General features: G+C 44.2%; 1 protein-coding gene across 1 annotated transcript; it reads right to left on the bottom strand.

Annotated features, from left to right (window-relative positions):
• Positions 1-10,665: 10,665 nt before the first annotated feature.
• actr10 (actin related protein 10) lies at positions 10,666-25,147 on the bottom strand. The gene is made up of 13 exons (XM_048251068.1): positions 24,958-25,147; positions 24,300-24,372; positions 24,095-24,177; positions 23,671-23,779; positions 22,477-22,584; positions 21,869-21,936; positions 19,676-19,755; positions 18,191-18,226; positions 16,620-16,699; positions 15,719-15,792; positions 15,251-15,332; positions 13,031-13,232; positions 10,666-11,705 (listed from the first exon to the last, which is right to left on the bottom strand). Exons 1-13 carry the CDS (start codon positions 25,032-25,034, stop codon positions 11,524-11,526), a joined length of 1,254 nt encoding a protein of 417 aa, XP_048107025.1. The 5' UTR covers positions 25,035-25,147; the 3' UTR covers positions 10,666-11,523.
• Positions 25,148-25,588: the final 441 nt, after the last annotated feature.

Below are 25,588 nucleotides of genomic sequence, written 5' to 3'. Positions count from 1 at the left end.
TCAGGACTGAGCGCTGGAATGAGAGGGGAGTCTGATCCTCCGTGGCATTCTGCTCATAGTTGCCGAGGAGAAGCGATAACACTCCGGGCTGGAGGGAGATGTGTTGCACTTAAGATACCTCAATGAAATGTAAACAAACGTACACGAGCCACAGAGGTCCTCAGCCAAGGCGCTTATAAGCAGGCGGTAGACTTTGCAAAAACTACGGTAGCAGTTAACAGTCGGCTCTTACACCAGAGTGAAATGCTGTTGGCTACTGTCTCTTAAATAAATCCTCCTGTTTATCACATGCACTCTGTGTGTGTGTGTGTGTGTGTGACTGTGTGTGTGTGTGTGTGTGTGTGCACGTGTCCCAGCCTGCTAATGGTACCATCCTTCTACATCACCAAACTAATGAAGTTGACCCATCTGCTTAGGATGTGATGACTCCAGCACCAGATAAGAGAAACAGATCATCCCCCATACAATATAATTTAGCCACTTATCTTAAAGCTGCTTAATGTGCTAAAGACTCAATGGAATACTCTCTCTATTTTTCATTCTTCACTCTCTACACACTCACAGAGAGAGTGAGACAGAATGGGTTGTATTCAGGGCCGAAGTAAAGAGCAAGACGCCTGAATGTTGTTTATTTACACACATTCCCACATGAATTCCCACAGAACACACCACAAAAGCAAACACACACACACACACACACAAAGAGAGAAAGAGAGAGGAAGAGGGAGAGATTATATTTATGTTTGACTGGTTACTTTGTAGCAGTGTTATTGTAAAGAGGGCCGCGTTTGTTTGCTTGTCTGTCGCCGTAGCGATGGGAAGTAGCTGAGTAAATGGCAGATACTACGCTGAGGGCACCCTCAGTCCACCCAACATTACATCATCACGCGCCACTGGGGAACCCTGCAGATGTCAAACATGCAGCTGGCTGGATACACACTCCCCTCCCCTAACACATACACACACACACGCACGCACACACACACACACACACACACACACACACACACACACACACACACACATACACACACAGAGTGGAACTAACCACAGGGCAAAGGTGTCTGGCTCAGATCCATCCCCGAGCTGGTCTCATCCTGGCCCATATCCGGTGCAGAGCTGACCAGGAAGTGGACACTGTCTGGACACTGTCTGCATGTACACACTGCACTGTATGCCAACTCAGTGGTGAGTACGGTACTCTCCACCGTGACCGAGTAGATATTTGGTGTGAATGTGATCTTCATGGTTTTTGGGCAGCCGTGGCCTACTGGTTAGCACTTCGGACCTGTAACCAGAGGGTTGCCGGTTCGAACCCCGACCAGTAGGCACGGCTGAAGTGCCCTTGAGCAAGGCACCTAACCCCTCACTGCTCCCCGAGCGCCGCTGTTGATGCAGGCAGCTCACTGCGCGAATTAGTGTATGCTTCACCTCACTGTGTGTACACTGTGTGCTGTGTGTGTTTCACTAATTCACAGATTGGGATAAATGCAGAGACCAAATTTCCCTCACGGGATCAAAAGAGTATAAATATCTTTTTTATAAATACTTAACCAAAGTATACAATGCCCCTATGGAGACATGACTTAGTGGTCTGTGCCTTTAGGAAAGACAAGTTGATGGATGTGGTTTTAATTACAGGAACTAATTACATTTACATGTACATTTATTCATTTAGCAGATGCTTTTATCCAACCCGACTTACATACTGTATGTCAATTATATTACAAGGACATTGTCCCCAGAGCAACTCAGGGTTAAATGTCACAATGGTGGAAGCCAAGAATTGAACTTTTCAGGCCACTGCATGCTAGCTCAGTAATTAAAGTAGATCACAAGTTAAGTTGTCTTCTGAATTACATGCAACAGTCCGGTAAACCTGACCTTGTTGCTTGGAATTTTGCCTTTGCATTGTGTAATTTTGCAGACGTTATGGTGCGTCAGCTATTCGGAAAACCAAAATGACGAGACAAAAACAATCTGTCAATCCCATAACAAAAACCCTACCAAGTAGAAGTTACATAATAAAAGCGAGTTGGTGTGGAAACGTGTCTGCAGTAGTGAGAGGGTAAGTTGTGTTGTGTGGAGTTGTGAAAAGGTGTCTGTAGTAGTGAGAGCACGAGATGGTGTGAGAAGGCGTCAGCACTAGAGAGAGCACGGGTTGGTGTGAAAAGGCGTCCGCACTAGAGATAGCACGAGTTGACGTGAAAAGGCGTCTGTAGTAGTGAGAGCACGAGTTGGTATGAAAAGGCGTCTGTAGTAGTGAGAGGGTGAGTTGTGTTAAGTGAAGTTGACGTGAAAAGGCGTCCGCACTAGTGAGAGCACGAGTTGGTGTAAAAAGGCGTCCACACTAGAGAGAGCACGAGTTGACGTGAAAAGGCGTCCGCACTAGTGAGAGCACGAGTTGATGTGAAAAGGCGTCCGCACTAGTGAGAGCACGATTTGGAGTGAAAAGGTGTCTGTAGTAGTGAGAGCACGAGTTGGTGTGAAAAGGCGTCTGTAGTAGTGAGAGCTGGTGTAAGTAGCGAGCCTGCAGGGCGAGAGTCTCTGTGGCGAGACCCTGACAACGCTCTGGGACCAGTCAGTCACCCTCCCACTCTTGAGGTCAGAGGTTACTCCTACAGCTGTTCCTTCCTGTCTTTGGGAACCGTGCCGACGCCAGGGTCCCATCCAACCACAAAGCTCACTAGCAGAGGAGACGGGGGGTGGGGGGTATGTGTTTACGAGTGTGTTTGGAGGACAGGGTGGGGGTGGGGGGTGTAAGTTGGCGAATAGAGTAAGTTTGGGGTGGGCTGGTGTGTGTGTGTGTGTGGGGGGTGCTGTTGGCGGATAGAGTAAGTCTGGGGTGGGGGTGGGGGTGGATGGGCTGATTTATGCACCGCCCAGTTATCTCTTCTTTCCGCAGGTGCTGCCAGGGTAGAACACCCTGTGGAATTGTGGGAGATGCGGGGGATTGTGGGATACACAGGGCTTAATTGCTGGGGTCCTGACCTCCAGTGCATCATGGGAAAAGAGATTTCCTCTTTAAAGGTCACAGGTCTGACTTACATAACATGATCCACAGACGCTCAGCAGACTCACTGGCCTACAGGTGGACTAAAGGCTCGTCCACGCTGCCCATGATAATTGCTGTATAACGACAACAGCAAAAACTAGTTTCATCCACTCCGCACACTATAACGACAACGTCATGAAGAATGATATAACTGCACATGCTCCTTTAAGATGATGAGTTTGATATTTGATTTCGTGGGGTTTTACTGGCAAAAATCCGAGATGTTATTCCCACAGGCAGTTGCCAGGCCCTTAAGTCTCCAAGTCCCAGGTGCATTGTGGTTATGGCTACTTGGCTCTCTCTCATACAAAAACATCTGCTTCAGTATTCAGTATAGTATCAACATTTGGGTGGTAAAGCTGTGGCATTGCGATATAGTAAGAATATAAACTCATATATATGCTTCTGCATTAAAGGTGCAGTCAGGGATTGCTCAGGAAGTTGTGTTTGTTTGTGTTTATGTTTAAATTTATTAGCAGACGCTTTTGTGCAAAAAAACATGCATTATATTTTAACCAAGGACCAAACAAAACACGCCAGAGAGGTAGCTCACCCCTCCCTTCAGTATTCCCAGAGAAATTCGAAGCAGGGTTTTGTTTTTTGTTTGAGGGACAGGCAGCCCCCACTTTGTTTGTTTCCCGTTTTCGGAGTCTGGGCTGCCTACAGAGACCGGGGTTTTTCTACAAGGTAGGCTACTCACGGAATGGGCAGCTAGCAGCCGTGAGGAGGTGATTGCTGAATGTGACAAAACATTTTATAGGCTTGAAATCACGTAAAATACCTGACTGTAATTTTAATGCATTTAGCTGATGCTCTTATCCAAGTGTGGTAGAAATGTTGGGTCACTAACAAAATCTTATGCAATTGAAGTGATTATTAATATGTTTATGTTGAAGTGAATAATCTACATGTATTACATAAAGGTGATTAACATTACATTTTCATATATTATGTGTATGCTTTTCTGTATATTCAATTCTATGCATCAATTTTGCTTTGTCTGCCATTTGTTCTTTCCATGTCACAACTTTCTAATAACGGTCATGTGACCCCTTTTGTCACAAGTTAGGGGTATTCTGCCTGGATGCATAATACTGTATTAGGAATATCCTGACAGGGAGCATACTATGACAAGAAAATGCTGAAGGATGTATATGTATTGTATTGACCTATTATTTTACTTTCTTGGAGTAGCCTAATGACTTGTGTGAGGAGGATCACATGCTTTGTCCAAAAAGTATCCATGTATTGTTGTATTTCTGCATGTATGAGGAGTTTTGGAAAAGACCATTGTATGTTCAAGTTAGAAGGACTCATGTGATTTGTATTACTATGATGTAACTAACATGTATAAGATGGGGCCTTGCCTATAGAGAACTGTGGGTAGTCTTACTGGAAAGTGCTGGTATCGTGAATAAATCTGCAGTGTTTTCTCACACCTGAGTGTGCCTGGAGATTTTTGACCACACAAGGGTGACTTACAGAGAATCCATTACAAGGACAGCACTCTGTATGCCATGTTACAGGGACAGCACTCCGTATACAGTATGTTACATTACAGGGACAGCACTCTGTATAAGTGATATTACAGGGGCAGCACTCTGTATATCTCATATTACAGGGACAGCACTCTGTATATGTCATATTACAGGGACAGCACTCCGTATATGCCATACACTGCACAGCATTCATCCTTAATAACATTAACCCTGTAATTGCCACACGTTAGTTAGGCCTTGTCAGTCTCCAGAAATGTGACGTTTGAGTATGATTCTACAGGTTTAGGTGTAGGTTCCATCTGGTCCTATGAACATGAAGAGTCTAGTTTCTGTACGTTTCTCTGTCTGTGATCTCTCCCAGTCATTTGACCTAAACGTGAAACGAAGCACACTTTGATACAGTGATTACATAACGCTTTAATTTCAGTTGCTCTCTCTCTCTCTGTCTGTCTCACCAGCAGCACTCACCACTGCCTCATCCAAAGATTGAAATGTCACAACTCCGACCGTGTTGGTTCTCTCCTCAGTTCTTTTTCTTGGATCCGGCATTTGTTTGCTTTAATAGTTTGAGTTTAAAAAAGGGCTGAATTCCTTAGCAGTGGGAGCTTAAAAGGCCGGTATGCATGTGCCGCCCCTGCTATGTAGTGCCTCTTGATCATCGCGCGCATATATACGGCACTCATATGGGAGCCATCACAGACACAATTCACTAAACCACTGTGACGCGTTTCAATAACATTGATTTAACGTTACTGTAAAGTTAAACCCTGACTGTGCTGGTGAGGGCTGAGGGAGCATGATTGCTTTAAATCCATGTTGATGTCCATTGCGTCAGAGCATGGTGGGACCTTTAGAAATCTGTAAGGTGATATGGTGCACGGGGGTCCGTGGCCCTGATGTTTGATCCATGGGGGTTCAGACATCCATCTTCAGTCTGAGATGAAATTGAAAGGCAGTCACGCTGTGCACAAACATCCTTAAATACCCCGACATCGCTTCGCCCAATGAGCTACCTGTTTGATTGCTCCAGAGTCAACCATGTCTCGGACGATTTTCCAAATACAACTAAAACAATCTTGTTGGCATGATTTTACAATCTGGTTTTCCAAATAATCAAGAGAAATTGAGAGAAGGTAAACAACGGCATGGCATTTCCTGTCTGGTCTGAGGTTTCACATATGAGGACAATGTCATGACTGCTCCCTTTTGTCCATTCATAGATAAAAAAGGGCTGCTAATCAAATTCAAACATGCTAGCTTGATGCTTTGTAATCACAGTCCTGCCACAATTATGACTGTCTACCCAACCAGTCCAGGCAGATGGGCCCCCCGTTAGGAGTTGGTCCTGCTCAAGGTTTCATCCGCTATAACGACCAGTGATGGCGTAGTGGTTTGGGAACTCAGCCAGAGTTGTGGGTTTGGTTCTCTGCAGCCGCTGCCGTTGAACCCCTGAGCAAAGCCATCTAACCGTATATAAGTAAGTACATATACTCTTTTGATCCTGTGAGGGAAATTTGGTCTCTGCATTTATCCCAATCCGTGAAGTAGTGAAACACACTCAGCACACAGTGAGGTGAAGCACACACTATCCCGATGCAGTGAGCTGCCTGCTACAGCGGCGCTCGGGGAGCAGTGAGGGGTTAGGTGCCTTGCTTAAGGGCACTTCAGCCGTTCCTACTGGTCGGGGTTTGAACTGGCAACCCCCCGGTTACAAGTCCGAAGTGCTAACCAATAGGCCACGGTTGCCCCTCAACTGAGTTGTTCCAGAGCGCCTGTCTCTGCTATTGGGCTCTGAAAGCTGAGTGAATCAGATTAGGTTTGAAGGCGACCTCTTAGTCAGTCCGTAACATACATATGGACTTAATCATTGCCCATTCATGTAGAGAAGCACTGACATCATTGTGTTTTATGTGCCAGCCAGGAGTCGCTGTAAGTTGGTCACGTAAGCCTACTTCCCACCCCTCTCACTGCTGGTACTTGCTTTGGAGGCCAAAGAGGTTTTTGTGGTTCAAATTCAGGTCCTCCAGCGTAACACCCAGCCAGGCCTCTAACCTACATGTACGCTTGACAATCGCCCTTTTGTACATGGAACAGACATGGGATGGATTAAACTACGTGAACATATATTATATTTCGAACACTATTTTAACATTTTGATTTCAGTAGGTCCATTTTTTATTTAATACAGTACCAAAATTATTCATGACTTATTGAGTAAACAAATGGCAGGTTTGTCCGAGAGCCAGATGCAGTTCCCAAAAGAGCCACATGTGGTTCGCGAGCCATAGGTTCCCGACCCCTGCCTTAAAGGAATTATCCGGAGTAAAATGCACTTTGGATTAATTTACGGATGATTGGGAGTAGGCTACATACGTTGAGTTGACATCAAAATCATGTAATTCGGATGTGTTTTGAGAAAGATTTTACCGTTTTTAGTCAAAACTTGTTAGCCTGGAAGTGACCTGGGCATGTCATTTCGCCGCTACAAAACGCTATTTCTTTCTAAATTAAAATGAAGTTGGACTACTGGACTATGTTTAAAAAAAAAAAAAAAAAAAACGGCGACAAAATTGTGAATTTCCAGAGCGTGTTACTCCACACTCGGCAATCGACTCCTACGGACTTTCCCCTAAAGATGGCAGCTGCAGCAGCAACATTTCCGGAAAGGTACTTTCTTGATGAAATTCATTATGGACTCTCTATCCGACCACATAAAGACCTCGGGATACTTCGGTTTGGCTTTAGGGACCCTCTACTCACTACCACGTAAGTGTAATGTTGTTTGGAACTGTAGAAGAGGTATAAAAATAGCGTTTTGTAGCGGAGAAATGACATGCCCGGGTCACTTCCAGGCTAACGAGTTTTGACTAAAAACGGTGAAATCAAACTTTCTCAAAACACATCCGAATGACATGATTTTGATGTCAACTCAACGTATGTACTCCCAATCATCCGTAAATTGATCTAAAGTGCATTTTACTCCGGATAATTCCTTTAAATAACAACTTCTGGTGAGATTTTTGGAAAGAAGCATTAACACTTTGAGACCTTGAATTTGTCATTGTAGGCCTGTACATCCTATATCTTGTTTTTGTTTATTTTCCTGGACAGTCTGGGATTTGTATCCATCTTGCATAGCTTATGTCTTTTATGTCAGCCTTTATATCAAGGGGAAACCATTTGTGTTTTTATGTCACCAGGAAGCATGTCAATAGAAATAACTTTTGATATTTAGGTGGGATAGATTGGAATTTTCAAATATAATAATCTTGATGGTGGGATATTCTATGGCTCATCAATTTACCAGATATATGTACTGAATGAGACAAATATTTTATTTATTAGGCTTGCTTTTTTCACTTGAGTAGTCTATTGCCACTGAACCATTGGATCAAGAATGGGCATGCCGAGACCAACTTTTTATTTTTTTATAAGGACAGCAAGTTAATTTTGGGTTGCTAGATTATGGTGGTTGGCAGCTTGTCTGTAGTCCTGTATCTTTAGAAAAAAATGTATGTGTAGTATACTCGCTCAAATTGATAACACTCATTGATAATAAGCTAATTTCATTCATTGTTGACATGGTCCATCCATGGAGGCTTAGGGTGTCCCGGGACCTGATGAACACGCCGCTAAAAAGCACAAACGAGTGCGAAAGTTGCAGCCGTGACGACAGGGAAAATGCAGGCAGCCACGAGAGTGATAGGTCGTATAAAATGAACGTTGCTAATGTCTGGGTTACACAAAGCTACAACGACACTTCATTATGTTTTCTTAATGACCGACAGTTTAGTTTATAAATAGGAAAATATTTTTGCCATAAAGTAAGCTAGGCCTACAGCGTTACAAATGTTTGTAGAAAGGCCTGATTTACACGCACTGTTAAAGTGCCATAGGCTGGTTTACCAAAATGACAGACATTGAATTTCTAAATAAAAATAATATTGGTGCAGTTTGGACATCTTAAACGTGTAACCCCACAAAAGCGCACAAACATAACGTGGTTGCAGGGAGGGATGTTCTATTTTAGAATTTTACCCGGATACAACGAACACTATTTTTTGATTGTATGTCGGTGGCTATTTATTTATTTTATTTATTTGGCTGTTGAGTGGTGCGCTAGTTCTGAACCCTGCGAGATATCCTCTCGTATCCCTGCGCTTCCACTAATAATTATGCAGATACCTTGACATCTCTAGTAATATCTCTGCGTGAGAAATGCAAGGTGTGGCGTGTGAGCGTGTGAACTTGTGGAATTGCGTGTGAGACTTGAGAACCCTGAATGACAGTAGGGCAGTGTGCTGACGAAGTGCTGTTGTAAGGTTTTCTCCAGCAACTCTGAAATGTCATGTTGTTCTCACCTCGGGATCTACCATCTGTTGAACGCCACACACACACACACACACAAAACACCCCTGGGACAGTCTGCAGCACTAGGAGTCATCCTCATACACACACGCTGTGTGTGATAGGCCTACTCTTTGTATAGACGGTTATAATGAGGTGCCGTTTACACGACGCCGGTTTTTGTGAAACCGGTGAGGTTTTGTTAACGGCTTGCGTGTACACGATGCCGGCAGTTTAGGAGACTGAAACCGATCAGCTTTTGAAACCGACTTCCGAGGTGGGAACTTTTGAAACCGCCGGCTAACTTTCGCCGTGTAGTCGCCTGTAGGTGCGAAGCCGGCAACTTTATGAGGACATAGCCCCACCTCTCAACTCAGCCACTGCACTCGACCTGACATGCTGCCTGTCAAAACAAACCAAACCATTTATTTATATCAAAATACCGACTGAAATGGAGTGTTTGTGCTGTGCAGAGTGGGATAAAATACTGCCATCGATGGTGGGCAACGCTCCCGAAGAGATGCTGCGTGATGTCTTTGTGCCTGGCAGCGGTGCTTTGCCTTGCCGGTGCTATGCCCACACTTGCTATGCTTTCTGCACAGCACAAACACTCCATTTCAGTCGGCATGGGTTGGCACACTCCACACTCACACACACCAGTTAGGTGTTTTGCTCTCGTTCTCTCATCCGACTTCGCCTTGACCCCTATTCGCCAACGTCCACTCTTCCCAGATCCAAAGCTTCGCAACTCCTCTTCCAGTGAACTCAGGTTCGAAAAGGTAGGGTCTTGGATCTTGGTAGTCGTCATCATCTTAGGGCTCTATCGTGTAATCTTCCATATTCATCGCCATTAGAACTCTTAGAGAAAGCCCACTTGTCAGTGTCAGCCTAGTAGCAGAGAACTTGGTAGTCACGCTGGTGTATTGCTGGAAGTTGAGGGTTTTCATATGCTGCGTGATGTCTTTAAGCCTGGCAGCGGTGCTTTGCGGTGCTATGCCCGAAAAATAGTTCCAAATCTAAATTGGTCTAGTAAATCCTTCGTGTTAATTTGCATTGATATTTGTACCGATGTGAATGTACAGGTTACGAGAAATAATTATAAAAAATCTTGAGTTATTTGATTCACTTTTGCAACGACATACTAGCTGATATCGCCAGATTACAGCGACTACGCTAAACTAAAGCTAACCGGGCCGTTTCTAGATTAGGACAATGGCTGGGTCGGCTATAAAATGCTTTGGCTCACTCCTCCAACTCTAGGGACTGCGAGGAGTGACCCAATTTCACCTAGGGGTGGCGTATTCCTTTAACAAACGGTTTCAACAATGTTTTCTTCTATGCGATTCACACGAAATTATCGTGAAGCTTCTGCACAGCGGCGCCATCGACTGGTCTGGCATATGCACTACAGCACATTTAGCCAGTTACACCTGTGTGTTCACGCGAGGTTTTTTCTCGCCGGTGTCGTTAAAGGTGTGAAAGCGGTAAGAGAAAATTCACCCGGCGGTTTCTTGTAAACGGCCCCTAACTGTATTACTTCCATCTGCAATCAGTGCCCTGAGTTATGGAACCAACACACCAAAACAAACCACTCCTCTCTGCTGTGATGTCCATGCTATATAACAGAGTTATCTGTCTTATACTGTGGGCTTTGGGCCAGCACAGAGAGAGAGAGAGAGAGAGAGAGAGAGAGAGAGAGAGAGAGAGAGAGAGAGAGAGAGAGGAGAGAGAGAGAGAGAGAGAGAGAGACGAGACACAGGAGGAGACTTTCTCTGGGAATGTTTATTTAAGCCACGGGACTGTGGGTCCAAATCCAGATCAATATAGGAGATTCTTTTTCTCATGAAAAGCACTAAACAATAAATAAGAAGCATAACAGAACGCCATAACGATGTTCTACAAACCAACAGGGACTTGCAATATCTCTTTATGGATATTATATTCTGTGCTGCCAAAATATGTGTGAGAACTTGTAATGTAATGTACAGAATATAATGTACAGAAAATAAAAGGCATCATTATTTAGAGACCTGACCTACATATGCTGTAGGAAATAGGTCCCATGTGTCTTCCACTGATCTGTGTCCTGGCATGAATTTTCCCCACTTTCCCGGCTAGAACTCCAGATAAAGTGGATCAAATGAGATCTGTATCTCAGACGTGAGCTCTGGGAAATGTAAACAGAGACGTGGGTCCGTACGGTGGGAGCTGCAGCACTGACTCTATCTGACAGATACACACTCACTCCTCTCACTCGGCCTGCACACTCTGCTCGTCGCCACCTAGTGGGAGCACATGGGAACTACTCACAGAGGTGCAGAGGGTCGTGTCACTTAAGTCAAGCTTTAGGGGAGGATTTATTTAAACAGAATACTTAAAATGATGAAGAAACAAAAACACTATAAGAGAACATTAAGAGCCACAGTGATATAAGTTAAATACGTCTACCTCAAGCAAACCTGACAGGCGTATGCATGTATTAGAAGCATGGTGTGATTTAAGTAGCTGGTAGACAGTTGCTCATGTCTTCTGTTCATATTTGTAAAGCAATGATGTTTTATCTGTAATGAACATACACAGGGCTATATACACAAGTGTTGGGATGATATGTGGGGTGGGACATTATTTCTCTGTCGAGAAGGCTCTCTTCATGAGGGGTGGGGCGGCTTTGCTGGCGTCGTAGACGGACTCGGGCGGAGGCGTGCTCAGGCAGCACCAGTCAGGGATGCGTCCCGTCTGGTTGTAGTAGTCCCGTGACACAGAACGACTACCCAGAATGTCCTGCAACGCGCCGAAGATGGCACCTGCAGAGGGACCGGGGAGAGACGGAATCAGGTACACAGTTTACACCAGTTTACACACTTGAACACGGTTTACACCAGTTTACACACTTGAACACTGTTTACACCAGTCTACATCCGTTTACACACTTGGACACGGTTTACACCAGTTTAGATGTGTTTACACCAGTTTACAGCCATTTAAACCAGCTTGCATCACATCTTCTTCCACTGGCATGGCGGAGCAACAACATAAAGACCACACAACACTAAAGACATGAATCAGTCCGTTCTCAAAACTAGAGACCATCCGGAAAAGATGTGTTTGGAAATGCGTTGTGATTTGTTCCGATCCTCAAATTCATATTTCTCCGAGCCAAATGTTGGCATGTTGAGGAATGGCAGCAGTGTGGAGAGGTTTGGGCCGCTCTGTGGGCGGCGCCGGTTATGGGTCTGATTTCCCATGAGGCTATGTGCTAATAAATATATTATACGGACTCAATGAAATGTAAATTGCATTAGCCCTTAAGTCAACAGCGATAAAGGAAATCCATTGATTCCAATAGCCTGGGATGTTTGGATACAAAACACAATGTGCTCAAAGATATACGATCAGAGCGCTTACAAAAACATATTAGCACAATGAAAAAGTACCGCAAGTACATCCATGAAAAAGACCCTGCTCTGTCGGAGGCTGGCAGTACACCCTGATCAGTCTGCTGTCTTTACTCCAAGCTAAACCACTGGGGTCCATAGATGCGGCCATTACTGACAACATCAACACATACACTCTGGCACAATTATCCTGGTTAGAACCCATCTTGGGCTTGGCAGGTACGCAGCTTGACGCTCTTGGTGGCCAGTGCATGTGTGTGTGTGTGTGTGTGTGTGTGTGTGTTGCCTCCTCACCTCCAAGCCAGGTGGTGCAGTTGGGATGGGCAGCTTGCAGCCCTTGGTAGCCAGAGCCTGCGTGCATGCGTGTATGTGTTTGTGGGCGTGTCTGTGGGTGTGTGTGTGTGCATGCCCGTGTGTTGTCTCCAAACTTCCGAGCCAAATGGTGCAGTTAAGATTGGGGAGGAAGTTCTTGGTGGCCTGTGTGTGTGTGTGTGTGTGTGTGTGTGTGTGTGTGTACTGCCTCACCTCTAAGCCTAACTACGCTGTGCAGCTTGAAGCTCTTGGTGGTCCGGGCATCGGTGTATGTATGTGTGTGGTACTCTCCCTCACCTCCGAGCCAGGCGGTGCAGTTGGGTTTGGCAGGTGGACTGTGGAGTTTGAAGCTCTTGGTGGCCAGTGTGTGTGTGTGTGTGTGTGTGTGTGTGTGTGTGTGTGTGTGTGTCACTCTCTCTCACCTCCGAGCCAGGCGGTGCAGTTGGGTTTGGCCGGTGGACTATGCAATTTGAAGCTTTTGGTAGCCAGGGCCTGCCGGTACTTTGGCTTCTCCACCAGCAGGCGGATTTCGGCCAAGAGACGGTGCAGGAAGCCTGGCAGCATGGCCGTACCACCGATCACCACGATGTTCTCTGACAGGGCCTTCCGCGTGTCTATCGGACACTGGGGGGAGAGGATAGATAGATAGACAAATAGATAGATAGACAGATAGATAGAGAAAGATAGATACTTTATTAATCCTAAAGGAAATGTAGGCATCATGTTGTTTATGGTTATAGGATTTGGCAGACTCTTTTGTCCAAAGCAACATACAAATAAAAACAATACAATAGTTAAAATTATCAGTGAACAATTTTAAAATGTTGGTAAGACTACATTAAGGAGAATAGCAATAATAAACAATAATGTCAATTCAATCAATAGCCTAATGAAAATAAACAATACTATAATGTACAAACCATAACTCATAAGAAATGCTCAGTTAACTAAGAGTATGCTGAATAGAGACCCCTCTTGAACGGCCCAAAACTATCACCGGAATGGAGAGCACTGGGCAACTCATTCCACCAATAAGGAACCACTGAATTTGACCAAGTGTTTATGGCTGGTCGACACAACAGACGCTCATCAAAAGACCGCAGTGGTCGGTTGGGGATATACAGCTTGATCATAGACTTGATACAGCAGGGAGCAGATCCAGGCAGTGTCCTATAAGCCAAAGTGAGAGATTTAAATTGAATGCTGCCCCCTATAGGGGGACAATGGAGTAACCAGGAGAGGAGTTACATGTGTCCTCTTTGGCTGACTGAAGACCAGGTGTTCTGCAGCATTCTGTTGTAACAATCTTACCACACAAGCAGGCAGGCCAGCTAATAGTGAATTACAATAGTCTAGTTGGGAGATAACCATGGCCTATACTAGAAGTTGTGTAGAATCTTGTGTCATATAAGGTTTGATCTTCCTAATGTCAGAGAATTTAAGTCAGTCATCAATTACGACACCCAAGTTACATGCCGATCTAGTTGGCCTCAGTGAAGATGAGTCAAGCTCAGCTCAGTTTTTGAGAGATTAAGCTGAGGGTGCCGAGCTTACATCCAGACTGAAATATCTTTAAGGCATGGAGAAATCCGATGGGAGTTGGGAAAGATGGGTAAAGTTGAGTATCATCTGCACAGCAGTGATAGTCAAATCCATGGGAGTGAATGGCCTCACTCAAGGAAGTGGTGTAAATAGAGAAAAGCAGGGGCCCTAATACTGATCTGTGAGGCACACCTGTGGTGAGGTCATGTATCCACAAAAGGTGGAGAGAGTTTTCTTGGAAGAACCAGATCCACTACTTTACCACCCTTCTTAATTAAAAGTAAACAACTTTCAACAATCATGCTGGAGACAATGTGCTGATATGGCACCAAACCATACACACATTTTTTTGGGCTGTAAGAATATAGAGCCTTCTTGGAGAGACGTACATGCCGTTTTATGCGAGATCTTGGGTTATGCATTCTCATGTATTGTCCTACACCTTGGAGACTTGGAAGAATATATATCCAAGGATGACCAAGATCCAGTGAAGATTCTGCTTACAGCGAGTAAGAAGACTTTCACTAACAATTAGCTGAAAGCAAACGTGCCAAATCGTAAACAATGTTTTTTTATCATTAAGGAAATCCAAGAGATGGAAAGGCTAACATACAAATTAAAAATGAAAGAAGAATTATATGAAAATAATGGGGGAAAGTGGTTACAAAATTAAGTAGATATAACCAGTTTAAACAAAACTGTATAGAATATAAATGCCCCCTCCTGTTATAGGCCTCCTTATTTTATTTAATTTTTTTGTGTCTGTGTTTATTTGTTTTTTCTCTATGTATGTATTTGCTGTTTAATGTTTGAATGTCTGTGGAATACCAATAAGGACAAAGTAAAACAAACAAACAAAAAAAGACAAGCAGACAGTTCCCTGCACATGATTCAACCCTCATCCTAGACTAAAATTGTTTTTCAGCGGACATTTCCATTGAAGTTTTCTTTTGGTCTAAGACTAGGCTTAATCTACGTACAGGAAATCAATCGGGAGAATAAACTTGGTAGCAACCTATTAGCCGATGCTAACTAGCTGAAGCTAACCCCCAGACATGGATGGGTAACACTGTCAAGGAGGACCCCTTTCTCCCTCTCACCTTCACCAGAGAGTCCAGGATGAGTGTGGCCACCGACTTCTCCTCATTGTCCTGCTCAAACAGCATCTCCATCACAGAGTCCCTATAGGAAAAAAGGACAACAATGAACTCCATCATTTCAATAGATAGATTAGAGAAACTTGGAGGCAAAGAGAGGTCTAAAGAGCCAAACCATACAGTTTGAGACTGATTCACTCTGCCCCCATTCACTTACAGGAAAGCTTCCACTACATATGCACATACTATATTGTGTGGTGGTGGTAGCGTAGTGCTCCGGGGAGACTGGCCCTTGCAATAATTGACATATGTAAGGGGCTTTGGATAAAAGCCAAAAGCAAAAGTAAGTGAGTAAGTAAGTAACATATCTGTCTCCAAACAGCACATTCAAACAGACACCCCTGACAGGTGCCATCCTCGAGGGGTTTCATGATGTGGCACAGAGGTCCACAGCTTCAGAGCTCAACCCACCGTATGGAGCCTTTGATGTGCAGGATCTTCTCCCCATCCAGAGGATAGTCAACATCAGGGGGAGGGGCTGGGCGCTGAAACAAATACAAAGAAACAAATAAATAAACAAAAAAAAAACAATTAAAAGTTATGTGTGCTGAAATTGTTAACAAAGAGGCAGTTTGTGATGTTGAGACATGTATAACGAAGAGACAGTTGAAGTCCCGTACGGATTGGTGACAACTCGGCTAATTAAGACAAATCTACCCCAAAACAAAGCAGCAAACCCAACATCTGGCCCTAACTTATCAGGATCTATTCTGCAACTTGTCTGCTACTGTCATCTGTTATCTAACTGGACACCCTGGCCAGCACCAACAGCAAACAACAAACCTAATACACTCTGACACCACAGTGTTCACGAGCACCACTCTTCCACTGACTGAATACAGACTACTGGGCCCTCATCAACATTAATATCAAAGAACATGACGGCACTTCAGTGCTGTTCATAGAACTCCTTCAACAAACAGGAGGAGAAGCTCATGCGCTTCTTTAGCAAATAGAGAGGAGTAGAGGTGCTGAGAGGAGTAGAGAGATGCTGAGAGGAGTAGAGGTGCTGAGAGGAGGTGAGAGGAGGTGAGAGGTGCTGAGAGGAGGTGAGAGGAGTAGAGAGGAGAGAAGTTAGTAAGTATTTAAGGGAAGGGGAGGTGAAGAGAGAGGAACAGAGAGGAGAATCGGTGATTAGCCAGGTGCTGAGAGGAGGTGAGGCGAGTAGAGAGTAGGTGAGATGGAACATCGAGTCACTCACTACATAGTGCACGTTATGGTGGATAACCAGTATATTGTTTTCACTATAACGCACAGTGTACTACGCCGGGATGAGTGGGTATTACAGTGCTCTGGCTGGCACACCCCTTACCTCAGCAGTTCCGTCCAGGTTAAACTTGGCCTCCTGAATCTTCAGACCCCTCTGCAGGTCACTCACAAAGCAGGTCCGCACTGAAAACGCACAGGAGAACACAAATGACTGAGAAAACACACCCTCATTTCATACGGCCTGTTTCTACGTTTTCCAATAACATAGTCTATTGCCTATGGTATTACTTCTTGTTTTCTAAGGTATTACTTGATGTCTATGGTACCATTTCTAGTTGCCTATTGTATTACCAAAGATGACTTAAAATAACCTCCACCTCAATCCACTCTGATATTTTCAAAGCCCTAACAACATCTCCAGTATTCCGGAGAGTGTTCTAACTGGTAGCATCATCACCTGGTATGGGAACTCCACAGTTAGAGATTGTAGTACTCTGCAGAGAGTAGTGCGCTCAGCTGAACGTACTATAAGAACTTAACTCCCTGCTCTACAAGACATCTTCAGTATTCCGTCTTACTACCTTCGTCAGCTAAGGAAATTCAAAGTTTCTACATGCATCATGAAGGCCTTCTACACTTCAGCGGTTGAGAGTGTTCTAACTGGTAGCATCATCACCTGGTATGGGAACTCCACAGTTAGAGATTGTAGTACTCTGCAGAGAGTAGTGCGCTCAGCTGAACGTACTATAATGAGAATCCTGAATTTCCCCTTGGGGATCTATCTATCTATCTATCTATCTATCTACACCTACCCACACACACACTGCACACACACAGTCACTGCTCCACTCCCCTCCCACCCACACACACATCTTCAGTCATAACTCACATACATCATACATACTTGAAATAGTAAGTCCCTTCACCATACTTGCAGTACACTACACAGTACACTACACAGTATGGTGACACTGCACATATTCCCACACCACTCTTGTCCATCTTGTGGCTTTATACTATTTCTCTTGTGTCTAGCAGGGCGCAGCTCCACCCCACTGTGCCTGGCATAGCGAGCTGTGTTCCAGGACGACCTCCTGAGGCGGACTAATCCACCTGGAGCAGAGAGAGAGGGCTGCTGCAGCACAGCGGTGGAACCGAGAGCTTAGAGGACCAAATTAACTGGACATGGCACCAGCAACAGCCTGGCCGGCATTCCAATTTCATGAAACACACACACACACACACACACACACTTACTTCAGTCTACACTGGTACTTTGAGCTGGGTTACATTTAACAACTTGCAACTGTCTAAATGTTGACACCTTTAGTGCTTGCTGAAAATTGTTGAAGCCATTGAGCAAATTCGTAACAGCTTCTCAATGGCTATTACAATTGGTAAGAAGAGTTTTCTGTTTTGTTGGTTATTGGCCTGTTATGGTGTGAAGTAATTATGGCTATGGGCCTGTTACGGTGTGAGGTAATTATCGATGGGCCTGTTACGTTGTGAGGAAATTATGGCTATGGGCCTGTTATGGTGTGAGGAAATAGAGTATAGGCCTGTTACGGTGTGAGGAAATAATGGCACTTGTGAATATAGGGTGAGGTTGATTTGTGTAGTAATAGCAGAGAGGGAAACCGTTGTAAAGTTGGGACTTGTTATCTAGGAACCTACCTTTGATGTCCTCAACAACCTCTTCTGGAATGGATCCTGGAAGGGGCGGAGAGGGAGAAAGGGATAAAAGAGAGAAAAGATGAGAGTAGCAGAGAGAGAGAGAGAGAGAGAGAGAGAGAGAGAGAGAGAGAGAGAGAGAGAGAAAAGAGAGAAAGAGGATTATCCATCCACCCTGAAGAAAAGCTCAGATGACTGATCTATGCTTGCACTCCAAGTTTTTAATATAACTGAATCATTGTTCCTTGATTCCTCTAAGGATTTCACTAAATGCAGGCCAAGAGACTCGTGGCCTTTTGCCAGACAATATACTGTCTAAACTTACTGTTTGTTCCCTATACCCTTACCAGCCTAAGACAGATCGGCCTCTGCCAACTGAGGCGGTGTGTAACAGAGCAGGGCAGAACAGAGCGGGCCCAGTGGCCTTGGTGTGTGTGTGTGTGTGTGTGTGTGTGTGTGTGTGTGTGTGTGTGTGTGTGTGTGTGTGTGTGTGTGAGTAGTAAGGGTTCTGCCCAAGACAGATCGGCATGGTCATTGTAAAGTATGCCAGCTGAGGAGGTATATGTAACACAGCAGGGCAGAACAGAGTGAACCAGTGGCCTTCATATGGGCATGAATAAATGATTCATTCACACAGGAAAGAAAAGAATGTGTGTGCCATCTTCCCCAAGGAAAACAGGGGCAGGAGTGTGTGTGAGTGTGTGTGTGTGTGTGTGTGTGTGAGAGAGAGAGAGCAGCGCTGAAACAAAAAGGCAGAAATAGGGCATATTTCATATATTATTCATAGGGAGAAGTAAAGGAGAGAGAGAGAAAGAATGAGGGTGTGAAGAAAGATGAGAACGACAGATTGAAAGTGAAAGAAAGAGAAAAATGCAGATAGAAAGTGAAAGGATGAGGGCGTCACGAAGGATGAGAGGGCAAAGGGAGGTGGAGAAAGAGACAGAGAGAATAAGGAGGAAGAGAGCAAAAAAATGAGGGTGTGATGAAGAATCAGAGAGAGAGAGAGAGAGAGAGAAAAGAGCTGAAGAAAGGGAACAAGAGTTTGGAAAGGCAGGCAAAGACAAAAAGAAGAGAAAGAGTTTGGAAAGAGACAAAGTTCGATGGCAGCCATCTTAGTGACTGTATAAGTGACTCACATGCTGGAAGGGAGAGGGAGGTATGTAGAGAGAGAGAGAGAGAGAGAGAGAGAGAGAGAGAGAGAGAGAGAGAGAGAGAGAGAGAAAATGTGTTGGGAGGTAGAAGGGGATATGCAAAGAGAGAGAGTGCCATCATAGTGAGTATTCATGGTGGTAGGTGTTTGCGAGAGCAATACACTGGTGACAGCAGAACAGAAATACTGATAAGAGGTGTAGGGAGAGGTGGAGAGACTAGATAAAAACACCCATGTTGGAGATCGAAGAGATGGAGAGAGAAAGAGAGAGAGAGGTATAGAAAGACAGTCATCGTTGTGACTGTCTGGTGCTAGTGGCTATATAAGAGAGGACTCACCGATGACGGTGGGCAGGCTCTGGCCAGGGCTCGAGTCTGTGTCTACTGTGCACTGCTCAGTCACCAAACCCTCCAGCTCCCTGCAGTACATGCACGCACGCACGCACACACGCACACACAAACACAAACACAAACACACACACACACACACACACATTAATGTTCAGTTCAGACTGGTATACTCTACTTGGATCAGGTTGATGAGGTGGCACAGTGGTGTCAATCTAACAGCTTGACACTGAATGTCAATAAAACTAAGGAAATGGTAGTGGATTACAGAAGGCAGCAGCAGAACTACAGTTACACCCCACTAATGATCAGCGGGCAACCTGTAGAGAGTCACAAGTTTTAAATATCTTGGTGTCCACATTACTGAAGACTTAACATGGACTGTTAACACTCAATATGTTCTGAAGAAGTCCAGACAACGACTACTTCCTTCGTCAGCTAAGGAAATTCAAAGTTTCTACATCCATCATGAAAGCCTTCTACACTTCAGCGGTTGAGAGTGTTCTAACTGGTAGCATCATCACCTGGTATGGGAACTCCACAGTTAGAGATTGTAGTACTCTGCAGAGATTAGTGCGCTCAGCTGAACGTACTATAAGAACTCAACTCCCTGCTCTACAAGATATCTATTCCAGAAGAGTACTCCTAAGAGCCCAAAAGATCCTGAAGGACTCTTCTCATCCTAACAATGGATTATTCCTACCGCTGAAATCAAATAGACGCCTATGTAGTCACAAAGCCAGAACTGAGAGACTCAGGAGAAGTTTTTATCCCCAGGCCATCCGAACTCTGAACTCACACTATACTGACTTTGCACTCATTCACTCCTCAGCACACATGACCCCCCACACACACACACACACCTACATGACTTTTAGCACTTTTACATCCCTCACCCTATGCTACAGACCTTTTATTTATTTTATTATTTCATCACACGTCAAAACACACACACATCTGACTTTCTCCAACTTTTGCACATCTCCATAGAACTTTTTATTTATTATTTTTGATTTCTCCTCCATCTATCTACCATGTCCTTGATTGCCTAGCCTTTCTGCCCCCCCCCCCCCTACACACACACAAAAAAAACACACACACATACATACAGCACACTGCTTGCTACAGTAAGCCTCCTCTACATACTTGCTGCACACTGCCCCCCCCTCCCTACATACACATAACATGGTCTTCAGGATCTTCTCCAACACACATCCTCTACATACTTACAGCACACTGCCCCCACCTACCCACACACACAGTCACTGCTCCACTCCCCTCCCGCCCACACACACATCTTCACTGTCATCACTCACATACATACAGTACTCTGCTTGAAATAGTAAGTCCCTTCACCATACTTGCAGTACACTGCCCCCCCCCCCCCTCTCCCCAACATACCAACATACAGCACACTGCACCCCCAATACACAGCACATTGTCTCATGAGGAAGCTTCTCCAACACACATATTGCATACTGCCCTCTCCCCACATACACAGCACACTATCCCATCTCCCTTGTCATCCCCCCAACACACACACCAAGACCCCTGGCAGTTGGGTTAGCCCCTTGAACCGTGGATCTGCCCAAGGTTTCTTCCTTGGTAAGGGAGTTTTTCCTTGCCCCTGTTGCTCTTGGGTGCTCCTTGTTGGTGCCTCCCCCCCCAATCCCAATCCTCCCTCACCTTTCTTATGCAGCCCTTGCCACTTAATCTACTAAACCCCTCTTCTACTGCACTTTTTTACTCCCCCACACACATAAATGCACAAATAGGCTGACACCAGACATAATTTCACTGCATTTCTTACTTCCAGTAACTATATGCATGTGACAATAAACTTCCTTGTATCCTTGTATGATGAACAAGCTATCCTGTAAAAAGTTGGTAATGTTACCGTTAACTTAATGTTGCTGTCTAGTAGTCCTTCAGGATTGTTATTTCTTAAAGGGGCTATGTGACCTGTTAGCCACACATTACATAACTAATTACATCCATTCATGTAATAATCACAACACAAGCAGTTTTAACATGTTACTAATACACTGTTATCATGTTATTAACACACTAATACACCAGATGATGCATATCTCCTTTGGCATTTTCTACAATAACACAATTTAAGTCTTCATTATTCTATCTTCTATTGTGTCCATGTGTCCTTGTGTGTGAAGGTTTACTTACTTATGAATAGCCTTCCCTGCCAGAGGAAGAGCCTCCCATGTGGGCAAGATGGGGATCCCTTCATAGACCTGATCACCGTCAAGGCATGATACCTCACACACACACACACACACAGGTGATAGAACCCGGGGGCAAGACAAAACCCAACATCCACTTTGTATTGTACAGGCTCAAACACAACAGAGCCCTTTATAAGAAATGCTAGTGAGAGGAGTAGGCTGTTCAGATGAAGAACATGCATAACTAATCAGGTCTGTAGCGAACACTGATAACACAGAAGTTCAGAAGTTCACAGGATTATTTCAATGTAAAAGAAGAGATTCTTTAGCTTATATCAGCTAAATACAGTTCACTCAAGTAAGGCGTCAGGACCGGGACTATAGCATATCCACTGCTTGACTCCAACCAAAATTGTGTCAAATAAGCAATACGTAGTTAGCAATATGTGGCCCCAATCTTATGCTTCATCAATATGACATGGTTGAGGGACCTCAGCATCTTCTTTAAAATCTAGATACAGTGTAAGCCAAAGCTCTGTATCAACACAACACGGGTTACACATTCACATTCCCTTCCCCCTGACATCATGACCATAGTGGAGAGGATACGGGCAACACAAGTGTCTCCGCGTATCCGCAGTCCATGACCAGGGCGGAGTTGATGCCCAGCGTCATGATGGCCATGAGGTGGCTGGGAGCGAAGAGCACTGAGGGCACCTGAGGGGACAGGAGGAGAGCAATTAACTTAAGTCACTAGACTACAGGAGAACTTGAAATGAAATGCTCCATTGAAAAAAAAGACTGTAGTTTAAGACGCTCGATGGTGTTTTATGCTCCCAACGTTGTCTTCCAGGCAGTGCTGCCTTATAGACAACGTTGGGGGCATAGAAGACCAAGAAACGTTTAAGACAAGTCAAGTCACATTTATTTATATAGCACATTTTATGCACAGAGTGCAACCCAAAGTGCTCCACATACAAGACATTAGCTGCTTTCAGGCCTAGGTGTAAGTCTGCATGTTCTTCGGATGTCAAGCGGCTGGGCCGATTATCTGAACAACAACCGGCCATTTCCGAACTAAGCCGCCTCTTACACTACTCCCCTCCTAGTATTTCCGACGGACATTATATAAATGAGCTTGCGTCTGAATGAAGCGAAGAACATGCAGAGATTCTGTTCATGTTTGTGTTCAACCACGTTCAGCCACATGGAGATTCTGTTAATGTGTGTAGGTGTCGTTCACACATATGACTGCATGATGTCAGCATGTTAGTATCATATCTGAATTACCCGAAGAGTCGGACCTTTGTTTGACAAAGATCTGCATATACTGTGGAGGACGCGTCTGAAAGCAGCTATTGACACAGGACAAAAGATGCCGAAAATGTCATGTTAATAGTCCAATTGGTTGCATCTAACCGGCTGAAAAACGTCCTTCCATTAAGACTAGGCTTAATCCATGCACAGGAAACTGGCCAATAAGAAGCAGCACTAAATTTATGAAAAGACTTTATCAGAAATAACAAGCTTATATGGGACTCTTTGTCAACCGAAAAGGATTTACAGGGCCTGAAAACTAGCTGGACGAAACAACTGATCCAAGTTCAACACTTCACATATAACCCAGGTTTATGCTGTATTGACCTGGGTTATAAAAGCATACAGTATACCATGGCTTCAATACTTCCATTTTTGCTTCTTTTTGTGGCTGTTTTACTCATGGCTGCCTGAAAAAGGCTGCCTGTGTGTACTAAGCAAGAGTACACACCCATGATAAACAGAGATTAACAGTATTCACCATACCTCAAACTGCTTGAAAAAGACTTTGGTGAGGGTTTCCCGGAAGTGTGAGGGGCAGAGAATGGATTCGATGATTACCACTCTCCTGTCCCGGGGGTTGACCAGAAGATGCCTGAAGAAAAATAACATTGTTACAGAGGGCTGCTTCTTTAAGTAACATACAATATATCGGCACAACAGAGTAAGTGCATGTTGTGTGTGTTGTCTGTATGCTACTGAGACCTTGAATTTCCCCTTGGGGATAAATAAAGTATCTATCTATCTATCTATCTATCTGAAAGGGTGCATGCATACCACACATCAAGGTAACTAATGTTACAGGAATTGACAGTTGATATCAGTGTCTTGCTACCACAGCTCGTCAATGACAACTCAGGACAGTGAGATAAAGCCCAGGAGGATTGTGGGAAATAAAGTCTGTCCCCACCTGAAGTACAATGTGTGAATGAACTCCTTCAGGATGGTGTAAAGTTCCTCTGTGTTGATGTTGTACTGCACTACTTTGATGGGCTGCAAGGTGGGGGAAAAGCAAATCACATTTATTGTTCCATCTATCCTGGTCCACGCTGGACCAAACCTGTCCTTATTCAGAGTTGGTGAGAATAAACACTGATTACTATAGTTCCACTGACCTGTTGAAGGCCTGGTCTCTGAATCTCGCTGGGGATGATGAACCTAGGGCCAGTCTCCCCAGCAAACCCGCATCTGTAACACGACAGAACAGTTAACGTGCATTATTACAATTTGACGTAACCACAGTTTGTGCATTCTCATGAATGCTTTCAATTCAAGGCGCTGGCAGATGTATTCGCTACACTTCAGTCTTATGCTAATCATATGACTTGCCCTAAGGTTGATTTTCTTCCATCATCATATGCAAAAAAGCCTCGCCACAATTGACCACTGAACCTAACTCATTTATGAAAAACAACACTACGGTTAACACTAGCATTCAAATTAGACACAAACAGACAAATAATCACCGTTTATAATTAAATCCATCAACTTGATTTCGGAAGACTAACGTTAGAGCTTGATTAGTCTGTAATGCTAATGACATCATTGCTAACCAAACTATCTATACGTCAACGCTTCAAGACTGATTTACTCAATTTAAGAACACCTACAGTAAAAAGACCATTTCCAACGAATATTGATTGTTATCTTTCCCCGAAACAGAGAAAAAATCACGGGACAGCTAAAGTTAGCAAGTTAGCTGTTATCTGATACAACAAAGTTAGCACTATGCACAATATAAGCACACCGTTTAGTCATAGCTAATAAACTCACTTTGTGTAGGCTGCTCCTAAATCTATTACAACGGCAGTCTTCTCCCCTCCGCTCCCTAAACCTTCAAACAGAGGCATTTTGATGCTTTAGCCAGAAGCACAGATAAGTGCTTTTTCTGAGATCCAGAGTTGCTAGCTGCTGCTAATGGACACAACAACAGCCTCTGTCACTGGTCACTGCGCAGGGCGGGGTCCTAACGAACAGAAGCCGAAGAATTGCCTGAAACATTTTATCTCAGGAACGTGATACATTGTATCCTAGAAAGGCTGATGTCTTCTTTCGTCCTTTATAGAAAATGAAAATGAATGAGTTTTGTATTTAAAAAAAATCCTCCTCTGAAAACACAGAACAACAGTGAACAAACGGTGTTTATTTTTGCTGTCTGTAAGGTGTACTGTAAGGCTACTCACTAACAGTAACTTAAAACATTAAATCAAACGTTGTAGCCTACTTATTCACTGTCATGATTAATTAACATCCATTTTCCCTATGCTAGGGTGCTCCTGTCTTGGTGTGCTAGCACTGATCTATTTTCATGACTGGTTGTAGCCTAATAGGCTCATAAAAATAGTTCTGAACGGTTCAGATGCGATAGGCTCTTGCAAATGAATATTATACATTATGTATTTTG

This window comes from Alosa alosa, chromosome 8 (assembly GCF_017589495.1).
Source record: "Alosa alosa isolate M-15738 ecotype Scorff River chromosome 8, AALO_Geno_1.1, whole genome shotgun sequence".
Taxonomy (NCBI): Eukaryota; Metazoa; Chordata; class Actinopteri; order Clupeiformes; family Clupeidae; genus Alosa; species Alosa alosa.
This window is presented reverse-complemented; position numbering and strand designations above follow the sequence as displayed.